We start from the raw sequence: 15,344 nt of genomic DNA on the forward strand, positions 1-15,344 counted from the left end.
AACCATGTGCAAAGAGGACAGGGAGACAGACAATCTGGGTGGAGATGACAACTTTTAATGACACGGCCAACACCCACAACCACACTTGGCTACTTCAAAACAACTAGATCTTTGGGGTTAGACTTCATACAAACAGCAGGAGGTTCGCATGAGCAACACAGACAACGCTCCTGCTTCTAGGGAGAGGGAGAAGGTAGCTACATCTCATAATCAAAATACTTCATCCTTCATTAAATAAAAACTTTAGCTTGCTCTGGCCTCCAATGAGGCTCTAATCCCAGGCCCCCTGGCCCTTCAGGGATGCGTGCTTCCAGTGGGGCTGATTTGAAAGAGTGGTGGGCTTTCAGTAGTGTCTACTGTACCAGTCCTTTGGCAAGTCTCTAATATGGGAGGAGGAGTACGGCTGGGTTTACACAGGCAGGGAACACAGGTGATGGAGAACTGCTTTGGTGGCTGCTGGTTCTTCACTGGATTTTGGTGACAGCTTCATGGATGGAGGTGGCCACGTAATCTAGATTTTTGGTGGTTAGGCCACACATGTTGATCCGACCACTAGGCAGCAGATAGATGTGTTTTTCGTTGATCATGTATTCAACCTGCTTAGCTGTTGAAAAGTAAAAGAAGATAACATCAGAGGAGCAGGGGTCCTTTAAGCAGGGGTGATTCAGTGATTACAGGGTCATCACACTTTTCCTTCTACTCCCCTAAAGTAGGGAGGCAAAACAAAGAGGAGCCATGTCACCCAACTGACATTTGCAGAAATCTGCTCACAAAATTCTTGGAGTTCCTCTTCCTAGTTCACTTTGCAATTCCTAGAAATTTCAACATGGCTCTAGAAGCCACTGTCTCCTCCTGATGGCAATTTTAATCTAGGACTACTTCCCAACCAAATCTCACAGATTACACTCACCACAATACCCCAATCAACGAAAAGCAACCGTCAGGTTTGGGAACAGTCCATGATATTAAAAATGGGTTATAAAAGGCTTCCTGTCTCTACCCTAACCTGTGTTTGCTTTATCCCACCTTTCAGAAATCCCTGAAACTGCCTGGGGTCAACAGCTCTACCTGGTGATAAGAACCCAAAACAACATGTGGTCAGGAAGATATGGAGGCTCTCGGAAGATGTTCTTCCTTCTCCATGCCAGAGAATCCAGGCCACTAGCTCCCTCCACCAAACCACAGACCCCTACACACTACCTTCTGTCTTCCCTCTACTAAGAATCAAGTCATTCTAATGCAAGTTTCCTTTCCTTCCTCTCATTTATTTCTCTCCCTGACCCGGTCCTCACCACTACTTTGTTCTATTGGGTAATTAAAAAAAAACAACCAACCAACTTAGTTAGATAAGTCTAAGAACAATGCTAAATGGTCTGTTAACTTTTGAATTCTGTTAAGAATACAATCTACTGGGGCAGTCTTTTTTTTTAACTAAACATCATTAAAATGCAATCATGCTACTATTGACTGGGCTATATACATAACTCATTTGTTTTTTTCTTCTGGACTATGTCCATTTTCCTTTCAATAAACAGTTTCCAATTTACAGCGTAGCTGCAGTGGTTTCTTATATGTATTATTTTTGTATAGTTTCCTGGTATAGAATAATCTAACACATTTAAGATATACTCAGGAGGGGATTCCTGATTTGTCAAGGACGTAATTGCGTCTTAATTTTTATGTATTTGAATTTATACTGCTTGAAGATTCATATTACAGAAAAACAAAAAAAGAACAATGCTAGTGATGTTTCTATAGATTTAAAAAAACCCAAAAAAACGGCAGTCTTGAATTCTGGAGTGAAATTCCTAGCCCTCAGAAGTTCTTTTGACATCCACCTCTAAGGCGCCTCTAACCTGCTCACTCTCCTTAACAGTTACCTATAAGGAAAAATGGAATTATAAAAGATTCTTTTCATGAACTTTTTGAAGCCCTCTAAAACATGGAATACCAAACTGACAGCAGCAATTTGTGGGGTTGGATGAGAAGCGTTGGGGAAAGTGAGTTTACCTCAATGGTGGTGGAATGTACTGGAAAGGAGAATAAGAATGGCTATACAGCTTGAAGAATGTACTCAGTGTAGCTGAATTGTATGTGATGTAAAAATTGTTGGTATATGCTTTGCTTTATATATTCACACACACACAAATATATACATTTGAAGCTTGCAGCCTTTATAGATATTGTGTGTGTGTGAAATACATATATATATATATATATATATATACATACATATATATATAGTATTTGGACATATTGTCCGGAGGGAACAGTCACTGGAGAAGGATGTCATGCTGGGTATGGTGGAGGGTCAGAGAAAAAGAGGAAGACCCCCAACGAGATGGATCAGCCAGGTGGCATCATTGATGGACTCAAGTGTGGCAGCGGTAGTGAGGTTGGCCCAGGATCGGACATTGTTTCGTTCTGCTGTGCATGGGGTCGCTATGAGTCGGTTCTGACTCGATGGCACCTGACAACAACAACAACATATATATGTATTTCACACACACAAAATATATATAAAGGCTGCAAGCTTCAAATTCTATTGCTATCCCAACTGACTCTGAACCACTTCCCAGCACACATAAATGAAGATACCTTAGTTATGGGTTGGTAGGACAGACCACAGCAATACTATACTGAGACCCAAGAGGTCCTGAAGATTGGTGGGAAACCAAAGTAATAGGGCAACAGTGAGTGGATGTGCTCTCAAGATCACTGACCGAGAGGAGAGCTGGTTGTCTACCTGTGTGCATGTACTCAAAGTGAGGGGGCCACTTACGGTTTAACCCGGTGAAACTGAACATCCCAATTTGCTCAGTGATGTGATTCCAGGTGCCAGGTGTCTTGAGGGCTTCTAATCGTGATCTGAGTTCAGATCTCATGGTGAGAATCCGGTCAGCCATTGTCTTCACGTTACCTGTCCTGAAGAGTGCATAGCAATGTAAGCACCAGTCCAGACAGGAGAGACTGCTACACTATAACAGGTAGATTTTAATCTATAAACCAGAAATGGGATCAAGACCTGTCTCTTAAGCTGCATGAATGGATGGATGAGCAGACCAGAGAAAGAGACTAGTTTGTCTAATCAATCCATACTCCAAGCAGGAGGAAGAACTGTATTTACTGATGAAGTCTAGTGCTAGTCTTACATATTCCAGCTATGTTGTTGTTAAGTGCCATTGAGTCGGTTCCAAATCATAGCTACCCTGCTGATGACGACTGGTTTCCAAGGAGCAGCTGGTGGGTTTGAACTGCTGACCTTGTGGTTCGTAGTCCAGTGCTGATCCTAGAACACCTCACCAGGAGCCCATACCAGCTACAGTACCACTAATGTTTGAGTCAGGCTTCAATGAAGAGCTGATAGAGACGGGATCAGATATTTTAATCAGAGATTATAGGAGCAGAAGGTCCCATCTTTCTTCCACAGAGCTGCTGGTGAGTTTGAACAGCTAGCCTGATGGTTAACAGTTCAGTGCTTATCCTACAGCTCTGTCAAGGCTCCTTAAGATAAAGCATATAGAAGTTGAGGAGCACAGTGGCTCTGTACAGTAAGCACTGGATTGCAAACTACAAGGCCAGTGGTTTGAGTCCCCCAGCTGCTCTGTGGAAGAAAGATGAGGCTTTCTATTCTAGCAAAGATGTACAGCGTCAGAAACCCTACAGAGGGTAGCTTTGAGTGGGAACCGACTCCGCGGCAGTTAACAACAAACAGCAACAATATGTAAATGAGAGAGAAGAAGAAGGAGAGCCAAACTTAAACTAACTGCAAGTTGGATCGTCTATACTATCAGGAATTCCTTCCTGAGTTTTCCAACTTTATGGAGAAGAAACTAGGGTGGTGGGGAGATCTACCACTCATCAAGGGCCTCCTCCCATGTTCCAGGGTTTTGTGAGACACATGTGAGATTAAAATACCAACAGTTAAAGAGAGCAAAGTGATTCTGTCCTGCCTCTGCCAACGTAAAAGGGAACGACCATTTAATGGGACACCCCTTGCTCCTCGGTTACGAGTCCTTACCACTCCTTAAAGAGTGCAGGGTTGGAAAGGGTGCACGCCACAATCCGTGCTCCCTGAGCGGGAGGGTTGGACCAAGTGATCCGCACGATCTTCTCCATCTGGGAAAGGACCCGCAGGATGCTATCAGCTTCTTTTCCCACCACAGTCAGATTCCCCACTCGCTCATCTAAAGAGAGGGACGAGAATCAGTCTTGGCTGCAGTGAGGGAAAAGCATGCGGGGGCAAGGCTGTGACTCAGTGCACTCACTGTAGAGCCCGAAGTTCTTGGAGAAGGACTGTGCGCAGAAGATCTCAAAGCCTTCAGACACAAAATAGCGAATGGCCCAGGCGTCTCTCTCTAGGTCTCCAGATGCGAAGCCCTGATAGGCTGAGTCAAAGAATGGGAACAGAAACCGGCGCTGCGAGGAAGGAAAGCAGGTCAGGGCAGGAAAACCTTCTGGAACCAACCTTAGACATAGGCCTTCCTTCCCCAACCAGTGCCTAGAGGGAATTTCTAACACTGTCCAGCTCACCATCTCTTGTTGCTGCCCCATCCACCTGACTTTTTTAAAGCATACTGTTGCAACTCTGCCAACTCTGCTTATCTCTAAGGCAAGGAGGTCATGTACTACATGCTGGTGTATTCTTCCCCATGAATTCTTGAGGGTAAACACTAAGTACAGCCTTGGTATTTCTAGGGTCTCCTCACTATCTCGGGGCTACTGTACTCGGTACTGAAGACGAAACAGTAGTCACAGAGCTCCTCACACTGAATGTGCTGGGCTCTCTGATGGACACCACTTCCCTGACCTTCACACCATCCAACTCCAAAACCAGGGTGCATCCCTGACTCCTACCTCGAGAGCTCACCCCAACATTAATCAAACTCCAAGCTCTAGCTCAGTTCTGTCTCCTGAAAGCTCTAGAGAAACTCCATCCACGTTGCTCTTTTTGCACTGCTGTCTGTTCCAGCCACCGTCAAATTCCACCTGGATGGTGATTATTGCCGCCTTCCTGGTCGCCTGCCTAGCCTGGCTCCCTCAGGTTCATTCTCCACTAAGCAGCCAGAGAGACCTTAAGACAACACACACTCGACCTATCACTCCCTGACTTCAGAGATTTCAGTGGGTCCACTCCCCTCCGAATGAAGTCCAGCTCCTCAGCACGGGATCCAGCCCCCAACTCCCTTTGACCTCTACACCATAACATGAATTACTTTCACTTCCTTAAATGGGTTCTGAGCTCTGGGCCTTGGACTTTTGACCATGCTCTTCCCTCTGCAGAAAACAGCTTCCCCTGATAAGGCTCCTGACCCCACCCTTGTCAGAGCCTTCTTAACTCCTCCTCACCATTTGTCTTGACATGGAAATCCTTTTTTTCCAGAAATGCTTTGTCTGCCACCACCACACACACCTCTTCCACACACACACACACACACACACACACACACACACACACACACACACACAAACTCCTCCCGAGTCTAGAACCTCATGGGAACCCTATCAGCACAGCTGTCACACAATGCTTGTCTGTCCCCCGCACAAGCTGAATGCTCTTACAGCATAGGGACCATACTGGCTTCGTACATGTTGTATCCCCCCATGGTGCCCGGCAAATAGGAGTTTCTCAATAAAAGTCCTTTAAACACATTAATAAAGACTATATATACTCTGAGCTAAAGATTCTAAAATGGAATAGCAAAAGTAAGTTTTAAGATTATATAATTGTTCCTAAGAGCAAAAAAACCTAAATGCCCATCAACTGATCTAATCATTCTTTAATAACCAGTCAATGCATAGATACTAATGTTGTTGTCAAGTGCCACGGAGTTGGTTCCGACTCACAGTGACCCCACCTAGGGTTTCCAAGGCTTTAAATCTTTATGGGAGCAGAAAGCCTCATGTTTCTCCCAACAGACTATAATACACCCATGAAAAACGATGCTGCAAAACATTTCATGACATGTAAAGATCAGGTGAAAAAACAAAGTATGGACAAAATGGTCCCATCTTTGTAATATGTATATTACATCTTTGATATACACCAATACGTGAATATATGTATAATATATATGTGGTGGTTGTTGTTAGGTGCAGTGCAGTCGGTTCCGACTCAGAGACCCTGTACAGGGTTTCCAAGGCTGTAAATCTATACAGGAGCAGAAAGCCTCATCTTTTTCCCATGGAACAGCTGGTAGTTTCAAACTGCTGACCTTGAGATTAGCATCCTGACCTGCTAACCGCTATGCTAGCAGAGCTCCTGAGTTTTATCCCTGGGCAAATGCTGCCCTTTGATTCTCATACAGTTGGTTGTTCTAAGGAGTGTGTCCCTCCCGGGTGTACGCTGCAGTTTTAAAGAACGCTCTGAAAAGGCGGTTTAGTTACCTTCATGACGGTGGCGATCTGCTTCCACTGCTCCGGAGTTGGGTCGGTCCCTGTCGGGTTGTGTGCACAGGCATGGAGGACAAAGATGGAAAACTCAGGAGCATTCTGAGAAGAAGGAAGCTGTCATCAGCTCTGACAGGAGCAGGAACATCAGGAGAGAGTCAGCAGCAAACTGGTCAGCAATGAAATGCAGAGGGGCCGTATTCCCTGCTCTGGGCTATTTCAGAAACCACCATCTCACAGCGGGGAAATCTCCCAGACTCTGACTTAGCAACTGCTCCTGATATCCTAGGAGCCTCTTAGCTTAGTCGTCTATTATCACCCACCTCCAGATCATTCAGGAAACCCTTGAGGTCAAGCCCTCTCTTCTCGGCATCCCAGTAGTGATAGGATCGAATGTCTTTAAAGCCAGCAGCAGAAAACACACCGTTATGATTCTCTGCAAGCAAAGGGGTAAAACGTTACGAACTTTTACTAAGACAAGGGGACACAACTGGAAAGGACACAACTCAGTTTGTAGGGCCCACAGAGGCTCAATTTCTCCTGGGCAATGTCAAGGCTAGGGGGTTAAGATTTAGAAGGATGATTGCAACCAAGAACTAGTTTAACCAGTCACCACAATGCCAAACGTATATCCTACTACAGTGGTACTTCCTCCGTCCACATTTTATGCCTCCTCTGGAGAGTTTCAACATAAATCAAAATACAAGTCGGTCAGCAGTCTTGAAAAAAACACCCTGAATTTGAGCATCAGATGTCTTAAGTGCAGCCATAATCCACTGCTCAAGGCAACACTATATGTCAGCTCTTCTCGACTGTGTTACATTTTCTGTGTACCCACGAATCATGAGGATAATTCTGCCAGTCTTTTCTTGTTGTCCTGTGGCCGCTGCTGAGACTCACCCCAGGTTGGAGAGGATACGTAGACAGGTGTGTCCTTGTTGTTTGTTCCATTGTACCAGCGAGCTAAGAACTCGGCTCCAATGCGAAGTGCACCTGTTCCCCCCAAAGACTGCACACCTCCTACCTGAAAGAGAAGAAGCAAGCTCACTAGTTAATAAAGGCATGATCAGACAATATTAGGAAAAATCAGGTAGTAATAATGAGCACTTATTTTGTGCCTGCTTCTGTACTAAGCCCTTTAATGATCTCATCAAGGCCTCACAACAGAAAGGACACCATTATTGTCCGCTGATCATAAAGGGGAAATCAAGGCAAACAAAGGCGAAGCACCTTGCCCCAAGTTACCAGCTGCTGAATGGCAAGGCTAGGTGTGTAGCCCAAGAGATCTAACTCTCGGTGGAACAATGCTGAATGAGCACAGGGGCAGAGGGTACACCCACAACACATTAGTGGAGGTTCTGGAAGATCAAAGTCTCCCTCCAGCAGAAGCCTAGGAAACAGTGCTGCCCTCTTTCTCTGACGTCACTCTAGGGTACTAGTCCTTCTCATCTTTCTTACTCAGATTGAGTACTGCTTAGAAATATGTTCTAATACAGACACTACTTTCCTTTCCTGGTGGCAGTGTAGGATGGGCATTGGGCAGCTAACTGCAAGGTGGACGGTTCAAACCCACCAGGCACAGGGTCGCTGTGAGTGGGGATGCTCTGGTTGTGGTTTCCCCTCCTTAGTGCCCTCGACTCTGAAAATGGCCATGCCTGGACAACAACCATGCCTGGACAATGACCGTGCCTGGACAACGACCGTGCCTGGACAACGACCGTGCCTGGACAATGACTGTGCCTGGACAATGACCGTGCCTGGACAACAACCAATGTGCTGTGCGTTTAGGATTTACTAACTGTTGTCAAATGCATTCTCCTTTGGTCATTACCCAGTCTGGGAAAGCAAGTTCTCTATCCCCAACTGGCACACAAGGGAACTGACTCACAGAAGCCATTTGCCAAGGGATGGCTACAGAGCTGGTGGGTGTAACGTACGTCGGTAGCCTTCTCGAGAGCTACTCACTAGACCCTGCTTCTGCCGTCTTCCCAAGATCGCTCTGAGTCTGCCATTTCAAAATTCTAGTTAGGTTTTGGCATAACTTTTTCAGACAAGAAAACACCAGAAATCCCATGCTGCCTAATAGACCTAAACAACTGAGAAAAAAAAGAAAAAGGTCGCATCATAAAGCCTTTCAATGTAAAAGGGAGGGGCACTTCAACTTGGTAATAGTGACAACCCCTGGGGGAGGGGTCTACACAGGGGAGGAGTGGTCAAAGCGACTCTGGCCTAACCTACAGGTTGCGTCTTTAAAAATGAGAATACATTCGTGTATTATTTGTCAAAATTTTAAATCATTTTTAAAGATGATCTAGATATCAAGATGTGCTATAAAGTAGTCCGTGTGTGTGTGTGTGTATACACAAGACTGATGATACACAAATAATTGTTGAAGTTGGGTGATAGATACATGGGAGATTCATTCATTATTCTGTTTTCTCTTTCACATATACCTGAAATAGTCTAAAATAAGGTTAAAACAAAACAAAACAAAAACTTTCCTAGACAAGGAAGAAGAGCTTCCTAAATCTCTTTCTAAAACTAACATAACATTGATGCCAGATGATGATGAAGAAAATAAACACAGTAAAAAAGGACGGCAGACCCCTATCTTTTCGTTGCTAACTCATGCTGAGTGTCCACGTAACTATTACTCAGAATGAATCCAACAGTGCATTTACAGAGACCCCGTGACCAAGCCAGGCTCATCCCAGGAATGTAGGATTATTTGATTAACAGATACATATCATTTGTCATGCTATTAGATGAATGGAGAACACTCATGTGATCATACCGGATGTGAAAGGCTTAGCCAGCAAAACAGGGAATGAATGATATACTTTTGGAGACTAACAACAAAAAATATTCATTCAACTCGTAAGTAGGCTTCATGAAGAACAATCACTCATTTGCAGAAATCTCATTTAAACCAGGAAAAAGACAGAAGAAACGGTCACTGCTTTTACTCACCGCTGTTCTATTTGTATCTGAAGAGCTGATGACTTGTGGAACAATGCTGTCTGAAATGTGAAGTGTAAGTAAAACTGCATTCAAAGAGATACAGAACTGAAAGCAGCTGTAAGTTTCAGACGGCAGAGATGTGGCTGAAAATGGTGTCTGCTGGATTGGGTGCACTAATCTCTGTTCTTCACAGTGATCCCTGGTGAGCTCTAATCTCTTTCCATTGCTTGAAAGGTATTGGCCTTACTTTGTCGCCTACCTGGATTCTTTATACAATTGCTACATGATTTAGCCCCAACATGGATTTATTGTTATGGGCTTGTCATCCAGCTGAATGACAATACCACTCATTATCCATATTTCAGATACCAGCAAGTCTGGAATGCTAATACTTCTGAGGTCACTGAGCCAGGAGCCCCCTGAACATGGTTTTCAGTTGTCATGGAAACATGGCACGCTCATGTAGACATCTGGGGAAATGTGCACAGTGTATGTTTTCCTGTGCTTGACTTCTAACTTTACTCCTTTCTTTTTTTCCCTACTCAAGAAAAGAAACCAATTCATTACGATAAATCAGAAAGACAGTCAACTAAATTGAAAAATGTTTGGAAAAGGTAAACCTGTTGCACATAAAATAATCGTTGGCATTCATGACATATGACACTATTTTCAAATTCCCAAGAAATGATCATTCCCCCAAAATACATGGAAGACCGGGTAGCTTCTAAGTCATTAACAGAAATGAGCTTTTGGCAAATCAGTAATGCAGCTTTTTGGTCATTCTGTGAACTTGCTTTTGGCAAATTGATCAAGAATCCAAGAAAGTGCTGAATTTGGTATAGAGGCAAATCATAACATCCAGAGAATTAAGTATAGGTCTCTCAAGGAGCCAGGCAGCTGGACATGGGAGGTTAAACAGGGGTGTCCAGAACAAGAGAAATCCAGTAAGACTTGTTGTAAAGCTAGACAAAGCACACCTCTTTAGTGCATGCCTGTATGCTATTCATACACCTGGTTGCACCACACTAACTGAAGGAATTCCTGCAGGACTCTAGGAGACTGCTCAGAGATCATCGCTATCTGCTAATGTTACAAGGACTTCTATGTGGGAAGCAGGAAAGCTGACCAAGAGCTGCTTGTGGGCAGGGCCATGTCATTCATCTGGGACATGGTAATAAAAACACAGTGAACTAAATGAAGAGATAAGAAAACGCTCAGAGGATCTGAACCACAGCAAAAGCCCAACTCTCCTAGAGGTAATGACCAAGAGGGGAGATTGGTATGGCATTACATGGCAAAGAGTTATGGGCCGAGAGCCCTCCTACCTCCAATAGCTTAGTAATTCTGGAAGTTTTACAATTCAGGACACAAGACAAGGACATTTGGTCTGAAGCCTAATGTCTAAAAATGGAAAAGTAAGAAGAGGAAGTGAGGAGTCTGAAAAATAAGTCTTCTCGAAATGGCTGAAGGACCTGGTAATTTTAAATCTTGCAAAGAAAAACCTTGCAAAGACGACATGATTATGTTTGCCTTCTGGTTCATTCTCCTTCCTTCATACCTCATCTTCTTCAAGTTTTGGCTCAAATGTCACTTTCTACACCTACCTTGACCACCCACATTAAACTGTATCCACCCTCACTTCCTCTCCCAGTATTCCTGATATGCCTTAAGGCTTTTATGGCATTTATAACTTTTTATACTGATGAAGAGCAAAGACTACAATCTTCAGTATGGAGTATGACTCAACATAAAGAAAACAATAATCCTGACAATTGGACCAATAAGCAATATCTAGTAAGTCACGATCCCTGCCCTGGGGGAAAGCATGGACTTATGGAAGAGAGCAATTTACAAAATTATCCATTACAGTAAGTACAGAGAGTGCTGTCATTCCCAGGCTGTGAGCAAAGTCTTAGGATAACTCAGAGGACACAAACAACTAGCTCTGCTGTAGAGAGCGAAGGGTTCAACATGGAAGTGACTTTTGATTGGGCTTCTTGAAGAGCCTGGGGGTGGAAGGTGAGGAATTGGAGAAGTAAGGAAGGATAGTCTGAGAAAAGGCTCTAAGAAAAAACAAAGTTTGGTGGGTTTAGGCAACAGCCATGCTCTTAGAATGCAGGAGACTAGAGGGCAGGTAGGAGAGGGAGTAACTGGAAGAACAGGATAAAGACTGGCTATAAAACACACTGTGTGCTAAGTTCAAAGTCTGGATTTTACACTATAGATAATAGGGGGAGCAACTGGGGCGAGGGGTGGGGAAACAGGGTTCATGGTCAGTTGACATGCTCAGCATTATTTGCTAAGGAAGAGCACTCTAGCTGCAGTGTGGAGAATGTGCTAGAATGAGGAAGAGACTAGAGGCAGGAAGGTCAATAAGGATTACTATTACAGGGATCCCAGTGAGATGATGGGACGTGAACTAAGATAGGAGACTGGAAGAGGGAAGAGGAGAGGCTCAGACCTCAGTGGAAACTGACCTTGGAACATCCTACTAAGAAAATATCCTACTATAGATGCCAAAAAAGACACACACAAAAAAAACAACTTTCAAATAATTGCAGATTTCCATGAAGACATTAGTTATTTTTTTGTTTCCATTATAACTCTTCTAACACTTTATTCCATTTAATAACTTACATGACTGTCTCTCCCAAAGACAGCCATCCTCTCAATGCAGTAACAGTACTTCACAGATGTTTGCTGGATGAACTGGTGAATAAACAACCTTCTCATCAATAATTTGACTCTAACAATTGGTCAGGATGAAAAGGACATCTTTTTTCTTTTCTTTTTAGTTTACTGTTGTTTTTGCACCTACTCCTTACTTTTTGACCATCTCATTAACCAATATTTCACATTTATGACAACAGTAAGAAAAATGGACTGTTTTATGTACTGCCAATGTACATTGGACAGTAACAATTGCCAGGATGTGAGCAAGAACAATGCTGGCTGCATTCGTTAAGGTTTTGTATCAGGTTGGCCAGGCTGTGATTTGGCTGTTATGGAATGATGAAATTTGACAGTGATGTAATGAGGCATTTTGGCAGTTATATAATGATGTAGCTATCTCCCTTGTGTGATCTGAGATAGTCATCCTCCATTTTCACCTAACACTTATTTTTACATAATCACCTTGCCTTTGGAACCTAACCATGTTGATAAGTGAGGAATAAGTGTATACAGATATTTTCTAACATGAGAATTTGCTCATTCTCTAATAGCTTCTAGTATCATTTTGGTCTCTCCAACTAGATTATAAACTCTTTGAAAACACAAGCTGTCTTAAAATATGGAATCATGAGATGAGGTAGAAGCATACACAATATATTTCAGTCCTGGTGTGGTGCTATAGGATAAGCCCTAAACTGTTAAATACATGGTAGACTGTTCAAATTCACCAGCCACTCCTCAGAAGCCCTGTACAGGGTCACTATGAGTCAGAACCTATTCAGTGGCATTTAAGCATAAGGTTTTAAAGGAGCTGTAGTGATACAAGGATCAATTGCTCTGATTTGAACACACCATCAAGCCATAGGATAAAAGGTCTGACAATCTTCTCCCATAAAGATTTTTTTTTTAATTAGGAATTGGGTGACAGTTTACAGAGCAGATCTGTTGTCAACAGTTCACACCCTTTTGGTTCATGGCAGACATTAGTTGTTGTTTTAAGTTTTTAATGATAGTTTACATGGGAGAACATTGGTTTTACACTTATCCTACTCTATTTCATTTCACTTCAATAATTACAATGCCTTCCATACATCATCATTCAATAGTATTTGCTTCTATTCCCTCCATTTGTTTGTTTTTTGATGTACATAAAAATACTCAGGAATATATCATTATTTGAACAACCAAAGGGCACATTCTGCAAGCCTGCCTTCTGGGCACCAACACACAGCCTTTGTCTTTCATGGTAGATTTTAGATTTAAATTTGTTCTATGGTTAAACTCACTGTATGAGAGCTATAGTTCTAGGTCAAGGCCACGGGCAACAGACTCAAGTCTGACAGTGTAAGTGATTAAAACAGGGATCAATGAGCTGATGAACAAGCATCTGCCCAACACAATTAAAAGTTGCGTAAGACTCTGATTGGCCACCACGCATGTCACCCATAAAGAGAAGTGGCCTAAGAACACCAATGAAGCGGCGAACTAAGCCCTGCATCGTTCAGCAGACTACTGTGAACCTGGGTGGAGACTCGGTTACCCAGCAGCGAGGCGGGACCGGGGGACTGATGGGCTCAGAGTCAGTGACACAGTTACAGAGGACTAGAGAGGAGAGTGAAGAGACCAGCTGATAAGAAGAGGGCAAACAGACTCAAGAACATCCACACTTGCAGATGATACCCACTTGACCTGGCTTCAGTGACTGGATGGACAGAACTCAACCCGAGGAAGAAGGAAGAGGGGAAAAAAAAAAAAAAAAAGTGTCATCGGATACAAGTGGATGAACTGGACCTACACATATAACTGCAGTGGCTCAAAAGAGGAAACAATTCCCGGCTACAAGAGTTATTCCCATCCCCACCACACAAAGAGTGGAAAGGGTTGGGCAACTTGAACACTGGACACCCAAAATGTGGGGAGGGATACAAAGGTAAGAAGTAACTGGCTTACAAGCTTTCAAGAAGGAACCTAGATCCACAGGGCAGGGAGGACAGTGGAGTCTTCAGTGAATAGTACCCAACCTGTCTAGGAAAGGCTGATGAAAAGAAATGCAGATGGGTCTCATGTGATGCAATAGTGAAAATTGCTACCAGGACTGATTGTGAGGACTGAAGTGTAAAGGCGGATATTTTATAGTAAAGAGGGGAGTGACTAACCTTTCAATCTAGGAGCAGAAGACCCTGGGACCACCAACGGAGAAGAGCGGAGCGCAGAGAGCGGGACCCCACCCAGAGAAGCAGTGAGGCCTGAGATGGAGACAGAGAGGATGATGTGAAGACATGGAGTGCCTGAGGTGCTGAGACCCAGAGAGGGAAAGGGGCTGTGTGCTGAGGTCAGTGGGGCGGGGGGGCATGCAAGGTATACCCTTTCACTGGGGGTTGATGCATGGACGGGATGGTAACTAAGGCAATGAAACGATGTACGATAGAATGAATGTAAAACTAATGTTTCCCCATGTAAAATATCACTCAATACACAATAAAACATTTATTTAAAAAAAAAAAAAAAGTTGCGTAAGTAATGGGGAAGAAGCTCCCCAACAATGACTTCCAACGAACTGGCCTACAGCTAGTGTCTAGACGACAGGCCACCAGTTGCCAAAGATTCCCCACTTTAAACTTCCTGAAGATACTCCTCTTTCTTTAGAAATCTTGATTTGCAGCCACCTATAATCTCTCTGGTATTTGCAGCCACCAAAAACCCTATACAGGGTCGCTATGGGTCGGAACCGACTCAACAGCACTTCACAACAACAACATAATCTCAATGGACTGGTATTGGTCATTTTGAATCTGATGGCCACATGGTTTACTATGCCGAAAATGACAAATTGAAGAAGAATGGTGTTGCATTCATTGTCAAAAAGAATATATCCAGATCAGTCATAAGGTACAACGCTCTCTGTGATAGGATAATATCCATGCGCCTATAGGGAAGCCCAGTTAACACCACTATTATTCAAATTTACGCACCAACCACTAAAGCCAGTGCGGATGAAATAGAATTCTACCAACTTCTTCAATCTGAAATTGATCAAACATGCAATCAAGATGTATTGATCATTACTGGAGATTCAAATGCAAAGGTTAGGAGCAAAGAGGAATGATCAGTAGTTGGGAAATATGGAAAATATGATGCTGGAGAACGCATAATAGAATTCTGCAAAATCAATGATTTGTTCTTTTCAAATACCTTCTTTAGACAGCATTAAGAGACAACTATACACATGGACCTCACCAGATGGAATACATAGAAACCAAATTGACAACATCTGTGGAAAAAGACGATGGAAAAGCTCCATTTCATCAATCCATATCAAC

The 15,344-nt window shown here is 43.3% G+C and overlaps 1 protein-coding gene across 1 annotated transcript in view; it reads right to left on the reverse strand.

The window, feature by feature from the left end:
* Window positions 1-404: 404 nt before the first annotated feature.
* The window catches only part of GOT1 (glutamic-oxaloacetic transaminase 1, soluble), a 30,154-nt gene continuing 15,214 nt past the window's right edge, over window positions 405-15,344 (reverse strand). The window contains exons 3-9 of the mRNA XM_006831236.1: window positions 7,291-7,414; window positions 6,714-6,826; window positions 6,388-6,492; window positions 4,269-4,419; window positions 4,022-4,187; window positions 2,783-2,925; window positions 405-604 (exon numbers count right to left, since the gene is read on the reverse strand). Of these exons, the coding sequence (XP_006831299.1) occupies window positions 465-604; window positions 2,783-2,925; window positions 4,022-4,187; window positions 4,269-4,419; window positions 6,388-6,492; window positions 6,714-6,826; window positions 7,291-7,414 (942 nt within the window). The 3' untranslated portion in view covers window positions 405-464. The remainder of the gene's footprint in view (window positions 605-2,782; window positions 2,926-4,021; window positions 4,188-4,268; window positions 4,420-6,387; window positions 6,493-6,713; window positions 6,827-7,290; window positions 7,415-15,344) is intronic.

This window comes from Chrysochloris asiatica, unplaced genomic scaffold (genome assembly GCF_000296735.1).
Source record: "Chrysochloris asiatica unplaced genomic scaffold, ChrAsi1.0 scaffold00003, whole genome shotgun sequence".
Lineage (NCBI taxonomy): Eukaryota > Metazoa > Chordata > Mammalia > Afrosoricida > Chrysochloridae > Chrysochloris > Chrysochloris asiatica.